Source organism: Neovison vison, chromosome 7, assembly GCF_020171115.1.
Source record: "Neovison vison isolate M4711 chromosome 7, ASM_NN_V1, whole genome shotgun sequence".
NCBI lineage: Eukaryota > Metazoa > Chordata > Mammalia > Carnivora > Mustelidae > Neogale > Neogale vison.
The window spans coordinates 157,267,360-157,293,414 of NC_058097.1; the positions used below are offsets into that span (position 1 = coordinate 157,267,360).

At 40.8% G+C, this 26,055-nt stretch overlaps 1 protein-coding gene across 1 annotated transcript; it reads right to left on the bottom strand.

The window, feature by feature from the left end:
• NRIP3 (nuclear receptor interacting protein 3) lies at positions 1-25,670 on the bottom strand. The gene is made up of 7 exons (XM_044258792.1): positions 25,436-25,670; positions 6,890-7,051; positions 6,324-6,406; positions 4,141-4,280; positions 3,530-3,582; positions 3,320-3,414; positions 1-3,019 (listed from the first exon to the last, which is right to left on the bottom strand). Exons 1-7 carry the CDS (start codon positions 25,607-25,609, stop codon positions 3,004-3,006), a joined length of 723 nt encoding a protein of 240 aa, XP_044114727.1. The 5' UTR covers positions 25,610-25,670; the 3' UTR covers positions 1-3,003.
• Positions 25,671-26,055: the final 385 nt, after the last annotated feature.

The window sequence follows — 26,055 nt, forward strand, 5'->3', positions numbered from 1 at the left end:
GAAGGGAAGATTTCACTTTATTGTTACATCAATCTCATAAATAAACCCAACACAGCCAGAAACACTGAGCAGGTAGAAGTGCTAACGTAGAGGACTGGCAACAGAAGGAGGAAAGAATCCAGTTCATCTCCTCCATGTTTCCAGCCTGGAAAGATATTTCTATTACACAAAAGTCAGGGCAGCTGACACAATAAGTGATCCATTCTACAGACACTTTAGCTAAGGAATAGAAAATCTTACCAGGTGGGGTCTGTGCAAGGCAAGGAAATAGAAAAGTCAGAAAACATTTTTTCCTCATATAACTCTGGCACAGATATACCAAATAACAAAAACAATATTTTTCAAACTTCCTGTATTTGTGATGGACATCTAATAAGGAATGAGAGGGGTACTAGTTCTATAGGCTTACTTCCTACTACCGCCTGTCTTCAGAACACAGTGTGGCTAGACACTTTCTTCCCCAATCCTGAGTCAGAGGTGCCAGAGATAATTTTCTAGGATTCTGGGAAGAACTAACCTTACCTTTTCACCTTGCCAGCTCCTGAAAGGTAGATCAGGTACTCCCTCGTGAATATCAAGGAGATATGGGCTATCAGAACAATCAACTTGGCAGCATTTAAAGATTAATGAAGCTCAAGATTTCCCATAGTTGTCTTTAGACATTTTTAGGTACCTCTGTCAAGCCTGGGGTTTAAAGTACAATTATTTGCCTAGTGAATTCAAATGATCTGACTGCAGAGAGTGAGATTATGATACCATAAGCTCAGATCACCCCAACTGTTTCTATTCCAAAATTGGAAATTCAGTAACGGATTCTCAGAAGCCAAAAAGATCACTAAAGTTCATCTAATCATCCCTCTGATGCCACAGAATCCTGAATTCAAAGGGCAGAATTAGTCACATCTTTCCAACACCTAAGAATTCCTGGCTTCACCTCATCTACATGGAATCCAAATAAGGATAAGCCAGGCCCAGGAACTTCCAACATGCCTTACTTGTGGCCAAGAGTCAAGGCTTGGAGTAGAATTTTCAACCTCAGGAGGTAGGGGTGAAGTATTTCAACTCAGCCTTAGGATAAGGAGCAGGCCAAATTGGTGCCATGATAGGTAGAGTAGGAGAGTGGAGAGGCCTCAGTGGAAAGGCACAGACCCCCCCACCTCCCACTGCCCTGCTCAGGCAAAAAGGGGGTGAATTTGGAGGGGGCACTGAAGGCTGATAAGGTGCGATCACCCCTGCTAAAGTTTAGATATGACCTTCCCTGCTGTGGCTGTGCTTAGTTTTCCATCTTGCTTCCTCTATAAAGACTGATAAGGGGGTTTGGGGGTGACCCAGGCTGCAGTATGGCTGCCTAGCTGTTCAAATGGGAGTCATTAAGTTCCTAGTCTTTAGGGAGCTTCTATAGGTCTAAAAACATTCAGAGTTCCAAAGAGTTGTTTGATAGAGACGGGAGCTGAACACTTGACAAGATTGTTGGTGGGACCTAGCAATTCAAAAATCAAAGTGGGATCCATTAAATGCTCGGAAACTACTGCTATGAACCAAGGGCAGGCTTGGACATCTCCTAAGAAGATATTCACAGCTGATTATTTTTCTGACTTCTCCATGTACTTCTATTACCAAATTGAAGGGGAGATTTCATTACAGGTATCTGTGTGCCTAAACTGACACCCCCCAAAAAAGCTTTGAGACACTCCTGTGATCTCCAACATTTTGAGAAGGGTCGAAAGACATTGTGCAGCAGAAAAAGTTGTCCTTAACACTGTCAGCTCTTGCCCTGCCTCTTTCTTGAAGCAGAACAAGGCAGAAGAGTTTCCAACCTTCAGCTCCCTGTCTGGAAATTTCACTCCTGACCTCCAGCCCGGAAAGGTTTCCATAGGTAGGACTTCCCACCAACTGATTCTACTCAGTACTTCCTTCTATTCCGGATCTGCTTGGATTTTTTTCATCTCCTTTCCCTATTCCTGATCTTAGCTACTTGAGTCTGTGGCAGACAAATAACAGGCTGGGCAGAAATACTGACCAGATCTTGGGGGTAAAAATGTTTAATAATGATCCCCAGATTATTTACCAAAGCCTTCAATTCCATCTCATAAAGTGATTAATGTTCTTCTGGCTGTGGTTCCTTCTACTCCCGTCCAAGAAGTTCAGGTAAGAGGTCATCCCACTCATTTTTGCACCCTCAGGTTTTAGGCATCAAAATAAGGTCCTAGATGCGACAATTTGGGGCAGAGAATTTTAGCAGACTTAGCACATGGGAGGAAGGGCTACCCAGAACCTCCTGGCATCCATCTCCAAAGCAGATCCTTCCCCTACCTTGCCTTTTTAAAACCTTACCTCTTCATCCTCCTTCAGGGCCTGAACACAAAAGAAGCAGCATGGGAGAATGAACATAGCCTTGGCTTGTCAAGTCTGAGTTCTAGGTTCCTCTGCCATTGACTTAGTATAACAGTTTACATAATTCATTTGCCTCTCTGGACCTATAAATGAAAAATTGGACTAGATGATCTCTCTGGGCTCTTTCAGATAAACTTATTCTTGAGAAATCATGAATGAATTAGAAGAAATTCTAATTCTGAGACATAGGTATCCTGCACCTCTTTGAAACAGCTGGAGGTAAAGGTCAGGTTCCTGTTTATTATACATTTTAACTATAGGAAAAGAAGCAAGTGTATCTATGGAGAAAGAGAACCTGGCAGCCCCTATACTAATAAAAGCAAATTCCTGAAAGAAGCAGAGAAGTAGGCCACAAGTGAGACCTGGCAGTGTCAAAAGGTCCATAAATTAAGTGATCAGAGGAGTAAAAAACAATGGCTATAACCAGATAAGATCTCTAAGCACGGACTAAAATCTAAAGAAGTCTGGGTGGGAAGGAGCCCCTGGAGCTTCTATTAGAGGGAAGGACTTGGTCCACAGCAAGTTGCTACTGCATTTGGTTCAAACCCAATTTTCTCAATCTGTCAACCTGGTATGTGTGCACACGTGCAGACATGCTGCAGTCTGTAGTTATGCTTCTGAAGTGCTGAAATGAGAAAGAAATAGAAGAAATGATACCAAATTCAAAGAAGTTAGGTTGAAGGCAAGTACAATTTTAGTTTAAAAGCTACTTATTTTCCCCACCACTCTGTGCAGTACCATCACTACTTATTCTGCAATGTGGGCTAGAGAGTTATTTAGGATGGTGAACTCTAGGGGTTGGGGATGGGTGTACTTGTGATAAGATTGAAGGACAAAGGCAAGACACAATCCAATATCCTGCGTGAGAACCCCTCCACTTAATGACAAATGGATTTTATTTGACCTGACCCATTTGGGCACTTACTTGTCTTCATTCAAGGAAACGGTCTCCACAAAAGGGATTTCTTCCTTGTCTGTCTTCCCCATGATCAGCCGGTGCTTATCCAAATTTATGATGCACTATAAACAAAGGAGAATCACTGGTCACTGTCAGTGATCCCAAGGCCAATGGTCCATGTAAGAGGACCCCTGCCTCAGAAAGTAAGATTCAAAGGGAAAGTAGAATCAATCCTACCTTAAGGGATCGGAGAGTCTGAAGACCAAGGGACAAGTTTTTCTCATTGTCCTCTAAAAAAAAATTAAGATCCAACTATTGCTATGCTGGGTTAGAAGTCAGCCTTATCACCGTTGGATTCCATCTCATCTTCCTTCCTTCTTTCCACTCATCCATCCATCCATCCAATAAACACCTGTTAAGCATCTATTATATTAAGTAATTTTCCTAGATCATTATAGTTAAAAGGTAATAGAGCCAAGATTCACACCTAGGTTTTTTAAACTCTAAAGGACAAAGGCCTTTAGATAAAATTCAGGAATCTTAAGTAGTCTGGAGTAGAGTACATAAGGGTAGTCAACAACTTAAGGCGAAGGAGTAAGGGGATCTAGCCCTCTACCTCCAGCTAGGTCAGAGAAAGCTCTCAGGAGCCACTTTCACTGGCACACAAAATCATTTCTTGCTCCTTACATTTTTTTTATCCTGAATTACACACTCTTTTTTCTTAGCGATTCCAAACATTTTTAGAAGAAGTTAATATTTACAAGCATGAGATTTTAATGAGGGTTTGGTGGAAGTAGGGAGGCCATTTACAATAGGAGTCCATAGGTCCAGTTCTCAATTCTACTCACCAACCACAGCTGCTGCACAGTCCAGGCGGAGGGAGCCCAGTGTGATCACCAGGTGCTCAATCTGGCCCACTACTTTCAGATGTCGGGGTAGAGAAAGCTTCTCCCCTTCATGCTTGTGAGATCTGACATGCTCCTTGAGTCTGCACCAGAGAGGGAGATATCAGAATCCCCTTGGCAGAGGTTTCTGATGGAACTGGACAATGTATACAATACTACCCCACCCACACACTGTTGGGACTTTTCCAGGGATTTCCTGGGATTAATTTACCAAAAAATGTGCTAGGCAGCCTATACTTCTTGCTTCAGAACTTTGTCCTACATCTGCCAGGGGATACAAAAAACAAAAGATTCAGCTCCTATTCTCAAAAAGCTATGTCACTATCTGTACTGGTGAAAAACGACAGTTGATACACTCAGAAAATCCTATTATGAATCTTAACATCCCCACCTATATGCAAGGCAATTTAGTTAACATGTCCTGTTACCCACTGTGGGTAAAAGATGTCAGAAAGGGCAGGAGTTTGTCCTAATTTTAGAAGATGCTTTTTGTTCAGCATCTAATTTTCTCTTTGCCTTCTCTATTTCAGTTTATCCTCCTCAGTTAGTCCTCAGATATAAGATTAGTGGAAGCTGGTACTTATCTGGTAAGTGCACTGATATTGATATTGATATCAGCAAGGAGTATCATGGGGAAAGTCTTGATTAATTTAACTTGTCTGCAGGGGAGGAAGGAAAGGAACAGCACCCAGGTTTCACACAGTTATATAAGCAGATTGGAACAGCAAGCACCCAAGATATCATGGGTTGGTGGATAAAAACTTAATTATGGACTTTCTGTGCCAATACTTCTGCTTTACTCCATTTCCTCTCTTTTGGTGTTATAGCTCATCCAAAAGAAAAATAATTGCAGTTTTACAGATGGTTATTAATTCCTCTGGAACCATGGGAGACTGCTGCCTAATTATGCACCAGGACATTATTAGTCTTCCTGGAACCATCATGTTGCACTATATCTCATCTCTTCACCACATAAAAAAGCTCAGGATTCTTCCCACAAGAGCACTTGTGTCCTGGACTTCTTCTGCAAGCCTAAATAGCAATGTATAAAACCCACAGAGCCAGCCTCAAAGAGTCACAGTGGTGGTAAGGGGTGAGGACAGGGTAGAAACAAAAGGGAACAGATCAGGTAACAGAGGTCACTAATTATAAAAATCCAGCCTTGTTCAAGTCCTACCTAAGAGTAGTATGAGCATCTTGAAAGCAGCTTAGAATGAACCATTATATCTACCATAGAGATTATTATGTCTCTATGAACCATAGATATATGGTAAATATATGATATATGAACCATTATATCTACCATAGAGATAGTTTCAATACAGAGATTAAGCTAGGGAACAATCTGTTGTTCTTAGGGCTAGAAAAGTGGAAAAGTACATTGGGAAGATCTTTATAATTCTGGGCTGGACCTTAGGCTCCAGCTAGTACTTAGGAGGGAAGAGAAGGAAGAAGACATAAAAGTACCAATTGACCGAAAAGGAGGAAAGATATAAAATGGCTTTCTCTGACTAAAAGAGGAAGAACCCAATTCTAGCTGTTACAGAACCAAAGACATTCAATATATGAGGTATCTGCCTCAAACGCAGTCCCCAGCAGGGACAGCAGTAAGACTTGCTTTTACATGTTCTTTACAGAGAGGAAAGGTTCTAAGAAACTATTAATCACACCTATGATGGTGGCCCAGCAGCAATAGCAGTCCTATTCTAAGAACTGAATGACACTTCCTCGGACAGGCAGTGTGGCTCCAGAAGGAACCTGAGTAAGCTAAGACCAACCACATCCTTGCTTTTACTCATCTGGGTTATACCAACAGGACTGCTCCTTCTAATTTGTTGTCTTTGCAGGGCATATATCAGGACCAGGGCATGGCTAACAATGAGCCAAGGATCTCACAGAGCCCAAAGGTCTTTGCTCAGAAATTAATAGGTGGGAGTTAATGGAAAATCTGATGCTTTCCTGGCTTGCTGATTTCTCCCAGGTACCTGAGAATCCAGCTTATATTTGAACTCTGCATACTTTTCTTGGAATCTTGGTAGAGATCCTCACTATCTCTAGCTTCAAAATAGATTCAGGCAAAGAGTGCATTAGCACCTGACTCCCACCCAGCACAAGTGGTTACTTACCCCAGTCTATCTACACAGGCTGAAGAGATGAGATTATATTGACAACCTGTGTCAACCAAGGCTTTCACATCTTTTCCAGCACACTGTGAAAAAGAAACATACTGCTCAGCAGGAGCCAGAGAAGCAAAAGGGAAGGGTGTAAGCAGCAGATGTCACATGAAAGCAGGGCTGGAGAGCATCTCACAATTACCCGTTGGTAATGTCTCAGCTTTAACCACTGCTGAGTCTCCTTTTAAGAGCCTTTTCCCACTGAACCTAGAGCTGATAGAGGATCCCAAAGGACTTTCTGTATTTAATTCTATATACCAAGCAGCTCTTAATTGTGTGTGTACACGTGTGTGTGTGTGTCACACATCCTTTGCAAATCTAAAGAAGGTTTGGTCCTTTCTCCCATAAAGATGCACACACATAAAAATATTCCATACACTTCCTGTAAAACTCACTCATGAATTCTATAAGACCCAAGCTCTATATACTTTGGAGCAGGAGGCACAACTATGGGAATCACAGTGGGCCCACATCCTACTCTCCAGAAAACCCTGGAAAAACTATTCTCAGAACATTACCTGGCAAGAAACCAAAATCATGTCATCATCGTCAGACTTCTTTAGTCCCTCAGACTTCGTCTGATTCAGTTTGTTGGTCTTGGAGGCCCAAGGGACACGACTACTCCGAAGTTTAGACAGATTGGTTTCCATGAGGCGCCTCTGCAGAATGTTATGAGGTTGCTTGAGGAATAGAAAGCAGAATATTCTTAGTGACAAGTCATTTCCCCATTTTCCCATTGTCCTCCAGGTGCCACAGAAATAATAAAGAAGCCTCACATAACTGAGCTCTACCTTTGCTTCTTATTTATTTTTCCTTCATTGGTAGTTTCAGTGCAGGTACTATAAATCAGTTTGTAATAGGCCACCTTGAATGAATCAAAGAGTAAGGTGGAACATTGGAAAATGTGGCTAGAGCCAATGAATATTCTATGGTTAAAGAGAATTGAGGGACCCCTGGGATTTGGATTACCGAGGCCTGCTGTATTTCTTCCTCTTGCAAGGGCATTTCAGGAGAAAACTGACCCTAGTCTATGTGGAATAAATGTATCCTCCCAGGTAACTTATAGAAGAGGCAGTTCATTCTCACAGGCCAAAGAAACCTACCCAGTACTGGCTGTAAGAAGCTCTGCCTACTTCCATTTCAAGACTTACTTGAAGACTTGCAGTCTCATCTTTTGGACCTAGTCTTTATATAACTTGGTGGCCTGACTCTCCTGTGGGCTGAGTAACCCATGAGGTGGTTGGGGTGAGAAAATAGGAATTCATATCCGCTGAGAAATCCTCCCAGGAGACACACTTTGGAACTTGGCAGAACCCACAGGAATAATCCTTACTAACATCTTCTGGACCTCAAGAAGTATAATGAAACTCTTGCCATATTCTTGATATTCATTCTCTCTCTGTCCAATGGGTCAAAAAGTGGGAGTATAAAAGGGCAGATACCAAGAAACAGGAGACTTAATTAGACTTTATATCTATGTCAAGATACGTAATAGGATGCAGAATGAGGAATGTGAATTCAAGTCTGCTCTCTGACAGAACTTAGAGAATTCACAGAGCAGCTATATGCATGTTCTGCTCTTTCTACACAAAGTGGCCTCTAGAAAATATAAGTTACTTCATGATAAGGACTTATTTGACCTGAGGAATATCTATACACAAGCATCTGATTCTCAGTTTGCAATAATATTTAAAATCTCTCAAAGGAAAGTTTCCAAATTTCTATGTAACACATACCAGATGCCTCTCAATTTTAGGGGGAAGAAAATCACTCTTAGAAGCTCAGAGCCTAGAATTTTCCCAGGAAAGGGGGCAGAACTGGATAAGGTCTCCATTATCTACCACCTTACAATTTCTGAGGAAGAATGGAGTCAAAGCCATGACTCACTGTAACCCTGGTGAGGCGAAGAAATGGATTCCCAAAATACACAGATTCTTGGCAAAGCAGATTCTAAATTAGTATCCTTGGGAAAAGGAGAGAGAGAGGCACTTAAGAGAAAATGAGAGCTTCTTAACTTGATAAGGAGCTAGAAGAAGTGCTAACTCTGTCAGATTTCTTTGGAGAATGATTTGCTTCTCAAAAGAAACAAATTCTTCATTCTTATCTCTCTCACTAATAAGGCTGGATTCCTATCTCAAGTCATATTAAAGCAGGGTGTTTGCTTCTGTAAAGTCCACGCTCAGCAGAAACAACTGAATTTGTACAACCGTAAGCTGAACTTGTAGAACTGAAGATTAGAAAGGACTTCAAAGGCCAATAAATGAAAGCCCTCACTGAAAATTTGGGGCTTCCCTTCCACATCAGTCTTGCTGAACACAGCTTTACTTCTCTACTCCTAATCTTCCAAAGGAGTCTAATCATCATTGGACAGATGAGGCAAATGAGGAAAAATCTGAAATTATTTTCCTTGAAGTCATCTGTCTTCTAAATTTTCCTCCTTCCTTCTCAGGTTATAAAACATACTCAAAGTTCTCATATACTGGGGAGAAAACACATAACCTCAGACTCTGCCTCCTCAGCTCCTCTAATTACACCCTTGTCTTAAATGGTTATCTTTTAAAGAAGCCAAACATTTCCTAATATCCTTCACTGAAATTACTTCTGATCACACATCAATAAAAATCTCCTAATTTCCAGATCTGGTAGATATTTTTCAGTCTTCATTTTCCTTAACTTCTCTAAGGCATTTGACCCTGCTGACAACTCCTGTATTTGTTCTTTTCTTTAGTAATCAAAAAAGTATCAAAAATAATATGTTCAGTGAAAAAAATTCAAGATTCACTGAAGTATATAAAATCAAAAGGGAAGGCCTCCTAACCTCTCAACCTCTTCTCGGTCCCACTCCCTATAAATAACTACCCTTAAATTTAGAAGTATAGGGGCACCTGTCTGCCTTCAGCTCAGGTCATGATCTCTGGGTCCTGGGATTGAGCCCTGTGGGTTCACTGCTCAGTTGGGACCCTGTTTCTCCCTCTCACATTCCTCCTGCTTTTGTTCCCTCTCTCCCTGTCTCTCTCTCTGTCAAATAAATACATTAAGTAAATAAATGAATAAATAAAAATTTCGAAGTATATCCTTCCATAACTTTTTGTACATTTACAAACATATACAAAATAGGATTATACTATAACACGGTTCTAAAATTTTCTATTTTAGTTTAATATATGAAAGACATTTTTTATGTCAGTACATATAATTCTCTTTGTTCATTTTCACAACTAAAAGTATTGATAGTACAGGAGTTGAAAATTCGCAGCTGATAAGCCCAACCTCAGGAATATTTTTCTGTGGTCATTTTATTATGCTGACATGTTTTAAATGACAGTATAACTGCACATTTACCTCTGCCCCCAACCAGAATTTCACTAAAATCATAATCAAGGAGTAAGAAAGGCCTAAACATACAAGAGCAAAAAGAAAAAAAGAAAGAAAACAATAACAAAAAGGAGAAACAAAAACAGACAAAATTTTAGAATCTGAGAAGCAAACAGAAAAGTGAAAACTGATCTAAGAGTAAAGAAAGCTAAGTGCTTCACACCATTCTACTTCACACAATGCTAGAGTGGCGAAGATTGCCAGTTGTTTGCCAAAATCCGTGTTTTCCTATTCTTACTGTATAAATACCTAGATTTTGTTTTCCAGCCTTCTTTGCAGTTAGGCATGGCCAGAAGACTGAGTTCTAGCAAAGAGAATGTGAGGCGAAGTGACATATACCACTTCTAGACTTGACCCATAAAAGTGTTCTGTGAACACTCCTCCATTCTTTTCCTCTTCTGACTGGTTAGAATGGAGATGACCCTAGGGGTAACCTCCTTGGAGGTCACATGTTGGAGAGAGAAGAGCCACTGTCATCCCAGGTTCCTAAATGACTACATGGAAGAGGGCTCTCTTGCTGACCTGTCTATTAGTACTGTTACTTAAGAAAAATGAACTATCATGTTTGAGCTATTATATATTTTGGGGTTTAGCTGTAAAAGCAGTTTTCCTATTCAAACTAAAACTCTGAAAAGGCTGAGGAGTTAGGGTTATTAGAACTTCTACTGTGAGAGGGTGGGAAATAGATTAGTATAAAGCCTGCATAAAACTCCTACTTGACCCAGACAACCAGGAAGTACACCAAAAGTTTATTCTTTTTGAAATAGTAACTCAGAAAACTCTGGTTGGTTAATAGTTTGTCTAAGCTTAGCAATTATGTACTGTCAGATCTCTAGAACAGCTAAGGGTGAGGATAGAGTGCCATACTAACCTAGAGCTAAAGGATATGGGTTTAAGGATTAAAAAAATCCTTCATATAATCCTTTCATATAATGAAAGAAAAAAGATCCACAATATCTCATATCACTATGAATTTTTGAAATATTATGAGTGACACAGATTCCAAAAGATTTTAAGGAAAAAAAGATGATCCAAATACAAAAGATTAGGAAACAGAGTGGCATAGGACAATTCAACGGTATTAATGAAATCTAGAAGACAATGGAATACTACTTTTTAAAAAATCTGACAGAACATAATTTCTTAACCTAGCCAAACTATAAATCAAGACTCAGGAAAATTAATTCCCAATCATTCTCAAGAAGCTACTGAAAGAAATGAGGGGAACCAATGAACAAAGAAAAAATCATAGGGTTCAAGAATAAAGGACCCAACAGAAAAGAGAAGCAAAGGACATTCTGAGAATGGCCCTGAAGGAAAAATCTAGGATATAGGATGTGTAGCAGGCCTTGAGAGCAACCAGTACAAAATGAAAATTGGAGAATGGAGGGCTCAAGGAAGGATGTCTCCAAGAAAAAAGAGATGGATCTGCTACATCATCTACATTTTTAGGTTCCTGGAGATTTAAATTTTACATAGAAAATAACTAGGCAATTATTAATTTTGAGAAAAAGAAATACTTGCATGGGAAAGGAAATATATAGTACATCATTTGAGCCAGTGTGAATAATATGAATATAGTCATAATAACATAAGCAGTAAATGCTGATTGGACCCCAAACAGCTATTTAACAGAATATCGGTATAATAGAAGAAAGGACATGATAAAGAGGTGTAAGAGAATTAAACCCTTACCTGTTATAATAGAAAATCAATAGATAATGGTAAAATCAATAGGTCAAGAAATAGTAGTACAACCATTTACCCAGATATATGGAGATACCTAGCACAAGGAACAGTCAAAATTTTTTTAAAGTTTTAAATTATAGACATACTTTTTTTTTTAAGATTTTATTTATTTATTTGACAGACAAAGATCACAAGTAGGCAGAGAGACAGGCAGAGAGAGTGAGGAGGAAGCAGGCTCCCCGCCGAGCAAAGAGCCTGATGCGGGGCTCAATTCCAAGACCCTGGGATCATGACCTGAGCTGAAGGCAGAGGCCTTAACCCACTGAGCCACCCACGCACCCCTAGACATACTTTTTTTTTTTTTTAAAGATTTTATTTATTTATTTGACAGACAGAGATCACAAGGAAGCAGACTCCCTGCCGAGCAGAGAGCCCGATGTGGGGCTCGATCCCAGGAGCCTGAGACCATGACCTGAGCCAAAGGCAGCGGCTTAATTCACTGAGCCACCCAGGTGCCCTAGACATACGTTTTTTATAAAAATAAATATTAAGTGAAAAAATACATCCCACATCTTAGGAAAGTGTTCAGTCACAAGAAAAAAGAACTTACAATGACTTAAATGGAGGTGTATTTTTTCTCACATAACAAGAAGTCTGGAGGTAAGCAAATGTTAGCAATAATTCAGCAGTTTAACAGTTTCAGGGCTACTGTCTCTGTACTCTTGGATATCCCCTCATGATCATATGATGGGTGCCCCAGCTCCAGGTATTACATCCACATGTAGGAGGAAGGAGGAAGGGACTACATGCCATCTATCCCTTTTATCAAGAGAGCAAAAGCTTTCTCAGAAATCCCCTCAATATTTTCCCTAAATCTTTCTTCGTCAGAATTCTCATGGCCAGTCTTAACTAAAAGGGGGTTGGGAGAGAATCCAGGTTTTCTAATCTCTATAGAGGAATCAGACAGATAGAAAAGGGCTGAGAATGGGCTATGATTTAGCTATCCCAGTTATCAGCCAAATCATGCAAAGACCAAAGTGTGTGTGTGTGTGTGTGTGTGTGTACATACAATATAACTTAGGCAGGTATAATGCCAGCTCACCCTTATAACCACCTTGGCACATATTTTCTTTCATCTGCCTTACTTTGTGCATTTTATTTTATTTTCAAGTATTTATCTTCTAGTTACTTAACACATACAGTAAAATTGGTTTCAGGTGTAGAATTTCGTGATTCATCACTTACATATAAAACACCCAGTGTTCATTGCAATATGTATCTTCCTTAATACCCATCACCAATTCAGCCCACTACTTTCTGCATTTTAAGACAGCACATTATTGGGCCATCTGGGTGGCTCAGTGGGTTAAGCCTCTGCCTTCAGGTCAGGTCATGATCTCAGGGTGCTGGGATTGAGCCCCGCATCAGGCTCTCTGCTCAGTGGCGAGCCTGCTTCCACCTCTCTCTCTGCCTACTTGTGATCTCTGCTGTCAAATAAATATTTTTTAAAAAACAGCACATTCTTTGCAGACACTTGAGTTTGTGGTACAAATACACCTCAATTTAATTACTTAAATTTTTTTTAAGATTTATTTATTTGACAAACAGAGATCACAAGTAGGCAGAGAGGCAGGAAGAGAGAGAGAGGAGGAAACAGGCTCCCTGCTAAGCAGAAAGCCCGATGTGGGGCTCGATCCCAGGACCCTGGGATAATGACCTGGCCTGAAGGCAGAGGCTTTAACTCACTGAGCCACACAGACGCCCCTATTAATGGACATTTAGATTGTTTCCACATGTCTATCATTAGAAACAATACTATAGTAAAACTCAACATTCCATTTTATTGACACTCTCCTCACTGGCTTCTAAAAATCACCTTTCTGTCTATTCTCCATCTCTTTTACCAGTTCCTTTGCCTCTGCTCATTTCTTAAATCATCACTCTGTCTCTGGTCCTTTTCTCATTGTACATATCCTTTCAAGGCAACCTTATCTACTTTCATTGCATATGAAATGATGATTTTATGATGATGATTATCTCATGCCCAGAGCTTCAGATGCACAGATCGAACTGCCACTTTGAATTTGAACTTTTGAGTTTCAGATGCACAGATCGAACTGCCACTTTAAATTTTCCACTTAGACATTCCACAGGTATTTCAAACTTAACTTGTCCCACTGATCTTTGCCACAAAACCTGCACTTTCTCCCTTATTCCCAATCTTGGTGAATGAAACTCTGCCTCTTTAACACCTTATGTTTCTCTATCCATTTCTACCATTACTGCTAATTCAAGAAATCTTCTAAAAAATTACTTTCATGGTCTCCTTACCCTACAGTTGTTCTCTTGTCAGCTATACTGAACACAAAATCTTCAATTTAACATTTAAGATCTTCCACTAACTAGCCACTCATCTTCCTTCCCAACTTACCTCTATTTCTCCATGAAATCTTTCTACTTTTTTTTTTTTTTAGGATTTTATTTATTTGACAGGGAGAGGGCGAGAGCACAAGCATGGTGAGAGGCAGAGGGAGAACCAGGCTCCCTGGTGAGCAGGGAGCCTGAAGTCTTCCTACTTTCAGAAAAATGACCAGTTGTCACATACTACCCTGGGCAAATTGCTAATCTTGCTAGGCATTACTTTTCTCAGGCCTTGCTTTCTTCATCAGTAATAAAATAAGTTTGAACTCCAAAGTCCTGTTCACTTCTAACACTCTGGATTATTCCCTTTCCAGCAACTTGTAAAATGGCACCACCATACACCCAACCATTCTTTTCTTTTCTTTTTTTAAAATTAAGATCCTATTTGTCAGAGAGAGAGAGCAAGCACAAGCAGGGGGAGCAGCATCCCAGGGAGAAGATTAGCATCCCAACACCCATCCATTCTTGATTCTTTTCTTTCCCTAACCCTCCCTCCCAAAATACTGTTGTTGCTTCCTCTAAAACATATCTAGAATTGATCTACTTCTCCCCATCTTTACCTCAAGTCTGATCAAAGCCACCATCACCTTTTTTCTTGCATACTTACAGAAAAGTTTCAAAGTTTATTAGATCTTAAAAATGCAATGTATGGATACCTGGGCAGCACAGTTGGTTAAGTGTCTGTCTTCTGCTCAGGTTGTGAGCCCAGGGTCCTGGGATTGTGCCCCACTGGTCAAGGAGCTTGTTTCTCCCTTTCCTGCCCACCACTTGTGCTCTTTCTCAAATAAATGAGTAAAGTCTTTTTAAAAAATGAATGTAACTTTAGTTGTCCTCATCCTCTAAGTTTTATTTTAAATAATGCAATTTTTTTAAAAAATTTGAGGTACTGGGGCACCGGGGTGGTTCAGTGTCTTAAAGCCTCTGCCTTTGGCTCGGGTCATGATCCCAGGGTCCTGGGATTGAGCTCCGCATCAGGCTCTCTGCTCTACAGGGAGCCTGCTTCCTCCCCCTCTCTCTGCCTGCCTCTCTGCCTACTTGTGATTTCTGTCTGTCAAATAAATAAATAAAATCTTAAAAAAAATTTTGAGGTATAATTACATTATACATACATTATATTAGTTACAGGTATATGACAATGATTTCATGTTTATATAGACTGCAAAATGTTCACCACAATAAGTTTAGTTAATATCCATAACCACATATAGTTACAATCTTTTTCTTTTCTTATAATGAGGACTTCTAGATCTACCCTCTTACCAACTTTCAAATATGCTGTACACTATAACTACAGTCATCATGCTGTGCATGATAGCCCCATGGCTTATTTTTTTTATAACTAGAAGTTTTTACAATTTGACCACCTTCATCCATTTCACCCACTTGCCCTCCAGCAGGCACCAATCTATTCTCTGTATCTATGAGCTTGGTTGTTGTTTTGTTTTTCAGATTCCACATATAAATGAGATCATACAGTATTTGTCTTTCTTTGTCTGACCTATTTCACTTAGCATAATGTCCTCATGGGCATCCATGTTGTCAAAAATGGCAAGATCTGATTTTTTTTTAAAGATTTTATTTATTTGACAGACAGAGATCACAAGTAGGCAGAGAGAGAGAGGGCAGCAGGCTCCCTGCTGAGCAGAGAGCCTGATGCGGGGCTTGATCCCAGGATCCTGAGATCACGACCCAAGCCGAAGGCAGCAGCTTAACCCACTGAGCCACCCAGGCACCCCAAGATTTGATTCATGGCTAAATATTATATACAACACACACACACACACAGACACACACACACCCCACATTTTCTTTGTCCATTCATCCACAGATGGATACCTAGGTTGCCTCCATATATATATTTCTTGACTCGTCATTTCTTATCTGAACTGCAAAAAACTCCTAACTCGTTTTCTTCCTCTTTTCACTCTTCTTCCAACTCATTCTCTACATAGCAACCAGGGTGAGTTTTTAAATATATAAGTTAGATAATACATTCCCTTACTCAAAACTCCTCAATGGCCTCTTATTGTTCTTTGAACAAAATTCAAACTTCTTACCATGGTCCATATGGTTCTGCATCATCTGATCCCTGTCCATTTCTCCAACCTCTATCTATATACCATATACTTGCCACACTCCCTTTGTTCATCCACACCTCCTTGCTCAAAAACTTTCTCATTCCAGTGCTTTTACACTTGCTATTCCCTCTGTCTGAAATGTTCTCCCACTAACACTTCAAATAGTTAGCTTGCTCTCATCAGCTCAAATGTCACTTCATCAAAGATATCCTTCTTGCCTATACTATTTAAAGTGGATAGCCCACCACTTTAGTTATTAACATATCCCACTGTTTCTTTTGTAACGATTATAAATTATTTTGCTTATTTACCTGTTTACTATTTTACTCCCCCACTAGATTGTTAATTCCACAAGGGCAGGGACCTTAACTGTCTTGATCGCATCTGTATCCTTAGCTCTTGATACAATACCAAACAAACAAATCTCTACTCTTTACTTCTTCAAAAACCCTTTCTTGATTAACATCATCTAGTTCTTTCTTTCAGAATCCCTATACTTACTCATTATATAATTTGTACTACCTACTTTCCCACTCCTTGACTATTGCTTTGTAAATTTACTTAAGTAGTTTATGTTTATTGAAATATCAGCTTCTAAGAAATGTCTTCTATTTTCCTGATGTCCTTCAAAATACACATTAGTAATTAGCTAGAAGGGTACTATAGGTACTCTGGCAACCTTTTGGACATAATTTGCAAGTCATCCTCCTGACATGGATCTTGCTTTATGCTTTACCTCAACAAGATAACTACTAACCCAAGCAGTTCCTGGTTCTCTACTGTTCCTGAAATGTGGCTGCTAAACTTTAACCAGGGCTTAGGCATCTAAACTTTAGCAGTAAGCACAAATGTGCCGCCTTCATTATCATCAGGAGTTTCTGAAGGAAATGGGCTCTGTGGGCAGTACTGTATTCTGGGTAGAAATAGCTGAGGTTCCTCAATCTGGCACCCAATATGCTTAAATATCTCTACTAATCAGGCTGTAGCGTGGGAAGAAAAGTGAGGTGAGAGGAAGTAGATTATACTGCAAGAATGCCACAAAATCATGATTTGAGCAAGAACTTCTAAGGCCGCTTTCTCAATCCCTTTACCTATCTGCACTGAAACCAGACAGAATCAAACTAATGGAGTTTTGTGATCCACAGAATAGACCAGACTGGAAAATAGGGGAAATGACACAAGTCTACCTTCTTTGTAGCATTTACTCCCAGAGGAGAAATCCAACCTTTCTACCCACCAATAGAACCACAGCTAGAACCACTTAGATATAGGGGTTAGCAAATATGGTCCACAAGCCAAAGCCAGCTTGATGCCCATTTTTATAAATAAAGGTTTACTGAAGAAAAACCAACCCCACTCATTTACTGTCTATGGCTGCTTTTGCACTATGATAGCAGAGCTGAGTAGTTGAAACAGAGACAGTTTGCACTGAAAAGCTGAAAATAGTCACTCTCTGGTCCTTTACAGAAAAAGTTTGCCAACCCTTGCTTAGAGTAGTGTTTAAAATATGTGCTTTACAGAATTAGACCTATAAATACAGAGGACAAATTGATGGTTGCCAGAGGGGATGGGGTGGGAGGGGTGAGCAAAATGGGTGAAGAAGAAGTGAGAGATATGGCCTTCCAGTTGTGGAATGAATATGTCATGGGAAGAAAAGGCAAAAAAAAAAATGATATTGTAATAGCATTGTATAATGAGAGATGGTAGCTACATTTGTGGTGAGCAAAACATAACCTATAGAGAAGCTGAATCACTATGTTGTACACCTGATACCAATGTAAAAATAGTGTCATCTATTTTCAAATAAAAAATTAAAATTAAATCAATAAAAATAAAAAATAAACTGTTGAGAGAAAACTCCACCAACCTCAAAATCTATACCTGCTAAATTATCCTTCAAAAGTGAAGAAATAAAGGCTGTTTCAGAAAAACAAAAATTGAAGAAATTTGTTGCTAGTGATGTGTCTTCCAAGAAATATTAGAGAAGAAAATGATATAAGTCAGAAAACTGAATCTCAATAAAGACAGCAAGACCACTGTAAAATCAATAAGTGAAGCTAAAATAAAACCTTCCTTCTTATTATTCTTAATTAATGTAACAGATAACAGTGTTTTCAAAATATTAACAGCAATAATATATTTGATTACATATGGATCTACTCATCTTAGTGATGCTCAAGACAAGCTTCATATGTAAGTTCCCTTTGCTTATTAAACTTGTCAACTATCAATAAATTGAAATAAATTAAGAAAAATAACAAAATAAAATACATGCTTTAGAGTCAGACAAAGTTGAGTTCAAGTTAGTAAAAACTTTGTAGGGTATTTATGAGGATTAAATGAGATATCCATATGGAGTACTTAACACTGTGTCAGGTACACAGTAAGCACTCAAATGTTGCTAAGTATATGTGTGTGTGTGTGTGTATTTAAAATTCTCACAGTCACCCTAAAATTGAAACTGATTACCATTCACCTTTTTTTTTTCTTAAAAGGACATGAAATCATCCTATTCCATTTTAGTCCTTATTTAAAGTTTGTAGATAAACATGTACTCCTAGCTGACTCTCATTTCAAGTCTAATATATATGTCTATCAGGTCTTAGAAATCTAAAAGAGGCACCAGTATCTGTGCCTTCTCTTCTTCTCTCATACAACATGTGACCCATTCTACCCCCTGGAAACACAGACAGGTTTTTTCTGGGTTTACAGTTGCTCAAAAACACGTGAGGCTGTATCTAAAGCAGGCTGTCATACTGTGCTAGACCTTCTGTGTGACCCACAGATATGTTATTTCAAAGAGAAGAGCCTTATTCCTGATTGTTTTCTGCTTTGTGGATTGGTCTGAGACAGTGATTTCTCAGGTGCCCATGGTGGACTGCATTTTTGTTAGGAAGGGTTCACACATAGGCAGGGATTGAACCAGATAAACTGTCAAGTTCTTACTCTGAGGTTCTACAGGGCACACTCTTGCAATAGCCTCCTCTCTGTAACATCTCATAGTTGGCTGACTCACCATGAAATGATGAACCTGTAATCAAATGTTGATCTCCATCACTATTGTACCATTAGGTTAGAGTAATCACTTATTTCTCTGAGCTCTTCTAATGCTTATTGACTTTAAGACCTGGCAACTAGCATAAACTTCCTGGTGGTGTTATTTATTTTCTTGTGGACCGGTCTACTCAACAGCTACACTGGCTTAAGAGATACTCCAAACTCAACTCATTCAACAATCAAATTCCTGATTCTTATTTCTTATCCCTAATCTGCTCTTCCTGTAGTCTTACCCATTTCAGTAAATGGCAACTTTATTGTTCCAATTGTTAGATCAAAAACCTTAAGGTCATTTCTGATTACTCTTTCTTTCAGATCCTTAATCTAATCTGTCAACTAAACTTATCAGCCTACCTTCAAAATATATCCAGGGCTTTTCCCATCCCTTTCACCACCATCATACTGCTCTGAGCCACCTTCATCTGTCAACTGAATTACCATATAACAGCCTCCTAACCAGTCTCCTTGCTTCTACTCTTGCCCCTCTTCAGCCTAATCCACACAGTAGTCTGAATAATCTTTTTATAAAATAGGTCATGTCATGTTACCCCTCTGCACAAAGTCTTCTATTGGTTTCCCAAAATGATTAAAAGCCAATATCTGTACAATGACCTATAAAGCCCTGAGTGGTCTGGCCTCCCACTACTCCTCTGCTATTATCTCTTATCACCCTCCCACTTGCTCATTCTGCCCTGGCCACAGTGACCTTACAGTTTTTCAATCACATCAGTTCACTGACACTTCAGGCCTCTGCACTTTCTGTTCCTTCTGTCTAAAACATTCTTTCCCAAGATATTTTGCTCTCTGACTTCCTTTAGTATCTCCTAAAATGTAATCTTATCAGAGAAGCCTTCCCTGACTACATTTTATAAAGTAAGTTTGCACTCCACCTTACCCTGGCATTGTACTCTCTATTCTCCTTATCCTGGTTCATCTTCTCCACAGCACTTATTGCTACTTGTTATATTACATATTTACTTGTTTTTATTTTGTCTTCTCCTCTCACAACAATACAAGTTCCATTAGGACAGAAACTCCACTTTGGTTCACTATTGTATCTTTTTTCTTTTTTAAAATATTATTTATTTATTTGACAGAGAGAGAGAGAACACAAGTAGGCAGAGTGGCAGGGAGAGGGAGAAGCAGCCTCTCCGTCGAGCAGTGAGTCCGACAGAGGGCTCAATCCCAGGACCCCAGGATCATGACCTGAGCAGAAGACAGATGCTTAACTGACTGAACCATCCAGGTGCCCCATGTTCACGATCATATCTTTAATGCTTAGAGTACTGACCAACATGTAATAAGCATTCAATAAATATTTGTGAAATAAATGAATGAATCTATCCTGTCCTTCCCCCTAATCTATATAAACTTCTCGTAGAAAGAAACTTTACTATCTTCTTTGTGGTCTGAGCACCTAGCACTGTATCCTGAACACAGTTAAGTGTTCAAATAATGTTTCCTATAATTAGGACACAATCATGGCTCTGGAAATCTTCAGTTTGCACCAGATCCTGGTATTATATTGGTATTTCATGCTCCTCTTCTAAAGCTCCAAAGTTCTCTGATTCAAAACCTGTGGTATTATGGATGACTTGTGGCATTCTGATCAGGTAGATCAGATACTCAGAGTACAGAGCTAGTTATTTCATGGTCAGTTTGCTTTGCTGTGTTCCATAATCCTTGCTCTAGCCTCCATTCCTAATTCTAGTGAGTATTCTAAAGCATTTGGCTATAAGCACAATCAATCATAGATAGGAAAGAAAAATGCTCTCTCTATTCCTGGACAACTAAGGATGTGGCCTGATGGTCAGTAATATTATCATATCAGGAAAACATCATGAGAGGACTGGTTTGTTTTTTGTTTTGCTTTTTGTTTTTGGGGGGACAGGACTATTTTTTTTGCATTTTTTTACACATACAAATATTTATTATTATGAGCTTATTTTAAAAGTATCGTCTGCTACTATTGAGAGATACAACTACAATAAAAAAACAAAACAAAAACCCCACCAGATATTTCAGCAAAAATATTCTGGACTTGGTTCATTCTCAAAAAGTCTAAAATAACTTAGTCTCATAGTGAAGTAATATTACGTTATTTGTGTATCAGTACTATTTACTTTTTAAAAAAATTTTTAGAATTTTTTATAAACATACAATGTATTATTATCCCCAGGGGTATAGGTCTATGAATCACCAGGTTTACACACTTCACAGCATTCACCATAGCACATGCCCTCCCCAATGTCCATAACCCCACACCCCTCTCCTGACCCCCTCCCGGCAGCAACCCTCAGTTTGTTTTGTGAGATTAAGAGTCACTTATGTTTTGTCTTCCTCCCGATTCCATCTTGTTTCATTTATTCTTTTCCTACCCCCCAAACCCCCCATGTTGCATCTCCACTTCCTCATATCAGGGAGATCATAGGATAGTTGTCTTTCTCCGATTAACTTATTTCTCTAAGCATAATACCCTCTAGTACCACAGGACTATTTTTTTTAATATCAAAAATACCATTTTTCATTTTCGTAAAACTTTTTCAGCAATACTGTTTGTTATTTATTAGGTAGAGCTGAAACCAAGAAGTGAGGCTCTCATGTTGCTGGTGGAATATAAATTGACCAATGCTATAGGAAAGCAGTTTGGCAATGTTTCCAAAGTGATGAGACTGTTTTTAAAAATCAAAAGTCCCTACCTCAATGAAAAGAACATTTATGAAACTGATAGCTAAGACAAAAGAAATTACAAGAGCCAAAACTCCAAGAGTGGAGATTTTTTTCCCCAGTTTCATCAACTTTTAAAAAAATAATAAATCACATAAAATATTACTCATATCTCTGAATTTGGTTCTTAATCTAATACGGAAAAAAAAGCCATCACAAAATGGAAGGATAAGCAAAATAAGATAATCAGACATAAGAAATAGGATTAATATCCACACTAGACTTTGTAGTAGCCAACTACACACAAACAGGAATAGGACAAATGTACTCCCCTGGGGCCAACAGAAGACCACATCTGATTGCTTATGGGTGCTTTCTGCTAATCCAAACAAAAAGTTGGAGGCTGGTATCAAATAGTGAATGTTACAGAAACAGCACGGTAAAGGTAGATAATTCATAAAACCCAGGAGTATAATTCTAATACAGGTCACTAGTGTGAGGAAAACAACCCACAGTCTCCTCCACTGGCACAAACCCCAGAGTCAATTAAAACTAATTTGTCCTCTATTTCTGTACCATCAGCAACAACGAATACCTAATTTGTCCTTTCACCCTATCTCCCTCTGGTGCCATCCATTCCTTTTTCCCTCTTCTGTTAGTTTGCACTACAGACGTATTCAATCAGTTTTGGCACCCTCAGAATTTCACTTCGGTGAGAGGAAATTGAGTCAACACTGGTCTGTATTACCAGATGTATCCATGAAGTAAAGCGATCTGGTACTTATAAGGTTATTTCTTAGATTGTACTGAGGCAGGAACATCAGTTCTAAGAGAGCTTAATCATGTCACCACACCTCAGTACTCACAGCTTTCCTTTCCCTACCTCAATCTGCCTTGGTTTCTGTGACCTGTTCTAGCTCTTCTGTGCAATAATTTGCACATTAAGGGTGTGAGAACAGTGAGAAAGGGATATCAAGTCCATGGCAATGGTGAGGATGGAGGTGGGGAGGGAGAGAAAGTGTGAACCCCAATTCAGCGTCTCACAGTAAACCGCTGTGCTTCAGACCTATGGCAATAACTTGCTTAAGGATGCTTCCTCATTCCAGCCTACTGCCTGTTTTATATTATCAGCTCCTGTGTGGCTCAACTGACACAGACTGGAGTCAGAAGAGCAGATGGAATTCTTCCTACACAGGATGAAGTAATATAAGGAATGCTAAGCAGAAGGATAGAGTGGTAGTTCCTCAGGGCCAGGGAACTCTGAAAGCCCAAGACAACCAAATGTCAACCATTTCTTAAATCCAGTCTCTGGGGAAGAAAAACGTTCCACACTTTTTTTCCTAAATACTCCCTCTTTATTCATTCCCAAGGCTTCTAGGAACTAGATTATTTTGGTCTGAAGATAGGAAGACTTAGATCTGGTTTGCTAAATGAAACGAGACTACTTTAAATTGAAAGAAGGGAAAAAAGAGAGTTCTCTTTTCTAGGAATGTATTTCAGTCACTCACCACTCTGAGTAAGCATAAATTAGATTGACTATCCTGTGGCTTTAGCAGGAAAACTACCTCTGGGGGGAGCGGGGGAAGTGGGAACAGAGCAAAATAACTGGGTAGCCAACCCCTGCCCAAAAATAACTAAAATTGGGTGCCTGGGTGGCTCAGTAGATTAAGCAGCTGCTTTTGGCTTGGGTCATGATCCCAGGGTCCTCGGATCGAGTCCTGCATCTGTCTCCTTGCTCAGCAGGGAGCCTGCTTCTCTCTCTCCCTCTGCCTGCTGCTCCCCCTGCTTGTGCTCTCTCTCAATCTTTCTTAAATAAATAAATAAAATCTTATCAAAACAAAACAAAAATAACTAAAATTACTTTTTATCAAAATGGGGGAGGGCAAATCTAATATTAGTATCTGTCATTAGAGATTTTTTTTAAAAAGGAAGTAGATTCAGAAGTTCTTCATAGTCATCTGGGGTTTTATTTATTTTTTTAAAAAATATTTTATTTATTTATTTATTTGAGAGATAGACAGTGAGAGAGAGCATAAGCAAGGAGAAGGTCAGAGAGCGAAGCAGACTCCCCATGGAGCTGGGAGCCTGATATTGGGACTCGATCCCGGGACTCCGGGATCATGACCTGAGCTGAAGGCAGTCGTCCAACCAACTGAGCCACCCAGGCGTCCCTCATCTGGGGTTTTAAATGGCAATTTCAGTGAACCAGGTGACAATGTTCCTCCTTCCCTGCCAAATTAAATATTCCAAAATCTCAAAAAATACTGAAAAAATTGTACAGAGCACCTACCTCATTTGAACGACATTTAACTAATGCTTCACAAGTTATTGCCCAGATGCATAAAGTGGTTGTGAAATTTGAGAAAACTAAAAGACTCCAGATAGGGGCACCTGGGTGGCTCAGGTGGTTAATCGGCTGTCTCTTAATTTCAGCTCAGGTCATGATCTCGGGGTCCTGGAATGGAGCCTGTGTTGGGCTCCACAATTAGCAGGGAATCCTCTCTTTCTCTCTCCCTCTGCCCCTCCTCCCTGCTCTTGTGAGCTCTCTTTCTCTCATATAAATAAATCTTTAAAAAAGGAAAAGAGGGGCGCCTGGGTGGCTCAGTGGGTTAAAGCCTCTGCCGTCAGCTCAGGTCATGATCCCAGATCCTAGGATCAAGCCCAGCTCAGGTCATGATCCCAGGTTCTAGGATCAAGCACCGAGTCAGGCTATCTGCTCAGCGGGGAGCCTGCTTCGCCTCCTCTCTCTCCCCCTGCCTCTCTGCCTACTTGTGATCTCTGTCAGTTAATAAATAAAAACTTAAAAAAAAAAAGGAAAAGAAAAGAAAACTTCAGATAAAACCACAAAGCTAAACATATATTTGGCCCAGTACCACTATGGTGACTGAAGGATGAGTCAAATATGGTTCTTCAGTGACCCTGGACCACCCACCCTCCCCTGTAGAGGACAACATGGTCTTTGAACCCAGACCTCCAGTCCTAGAGTTCCTCCTTCTTAAGGCAAAGAAAGACCCTGCCAGAAAAAAAGCTTGCACCAGCTCCAGCTCCAGACATTAACTGGTCAGTGAGATGGAGCAGCTGGTTTCCTTTATTCGCTCTTTGTGGGTAGGGAAAGAGATGAGATTGCCGAAGAGATGTTTGGGGTTCAAGAAACCTCCTTCACATTCGACCCTTTTTCTCCCCACCCCCACCCCAGGATGGAAGGTTAAGGCAGATAAGCCCAAAATCAAACGGAAAAGTTGATTTTGCATAGGGAGAAAAGGATTTAACAAAATCATCTGGGTATGGTGACTGCCAAGAGACCACCCCCTCCCCATTCCCACTTCTATCTCTCCTTCCCAAACCCATTAGGAATCACCTCTGTCTGGGTCACTGGACCAAGCAGCTCGGCCAAGCTAGGCTCAATCAGGCAATCAGATTCGGTACTACGAGTAAAAATAACGGGAAAGAAAGGCGACTACAGGGCCAGACGGCAGGGCAGGGTCTCCTACTCGAGAGGAGAGAAGCATGAAGGAAAGAGGCAGAGCGGAAGGCAGCGCAAGCTGGTAAAGCTACGACGGAATCCCGAGGGAAAGCGAAGCAGGGAGATGCTGGATGGAGAGGAATTCGGAACAGCAATAGCAACAGAGAGGACAGCGCCAGGAGGGGGCGGGAGCGGGGGCCTGGCCGGTGACTCAGTGAAAGCGGCCAAGGGCGGGCCCCGAGAGAGGCACAGCGCGAAGGTGACCGGCCGCCGCGCGCGGGCATCCCGAGGCGGGCACGGCCGCGGGGGCTCACCGTGTCCTTGGACGAGCCCAGCTTCTTGAGACCGTCCAAGGGCAGCAGGTCGGCGGAGTCCTTATGAATGAACTGCACGGCCTGTTTCATCCGGCGCTGCTGCCGCAGCGACGCCGCCTCCCGCATGTCCGTCTCCTTGCGGCCGCCCTCGCTGAGGAGCCCTGAGTAAAACATCGCTGAGGCGCCCGCGGCCCAGCGTCCCCGGTTGCTCCGCGCTCACCCGCTACCCTCAGCCTCGAGCTCCTCCAGCGCCGCGAGAGCCGCGCGCCGAGCATTTTATAGCCGAGCGTGACGTCACGGGGAGCAGCCAGTGCGCGCGCGGAGGGGCGGAGCCAGCACGGTGCCCCACCTAGCGCGCAGCTCCCGGGCCTCTCCACCCGCGCTGTGGGTCTCCGCGCTGCCTCCGTGAAGGGAAGGACCCGCGGGGAAGGGTGACGCGGGCTGGACTGGCTCAGAGCGCCGAGGGTCTACCAGGACCGCTTTACCCAACCGCCTCTCCCGTTGTGGGTGCCCTGCATCCCCTGCACCGGGATAGGGTGTGGTGGCCCCACGGAGGAGCAGCCTCTCCCACCCCAGCCGCCGCCGCCACCCGCGACTCAAGCTCACCTGGCCACGACGTG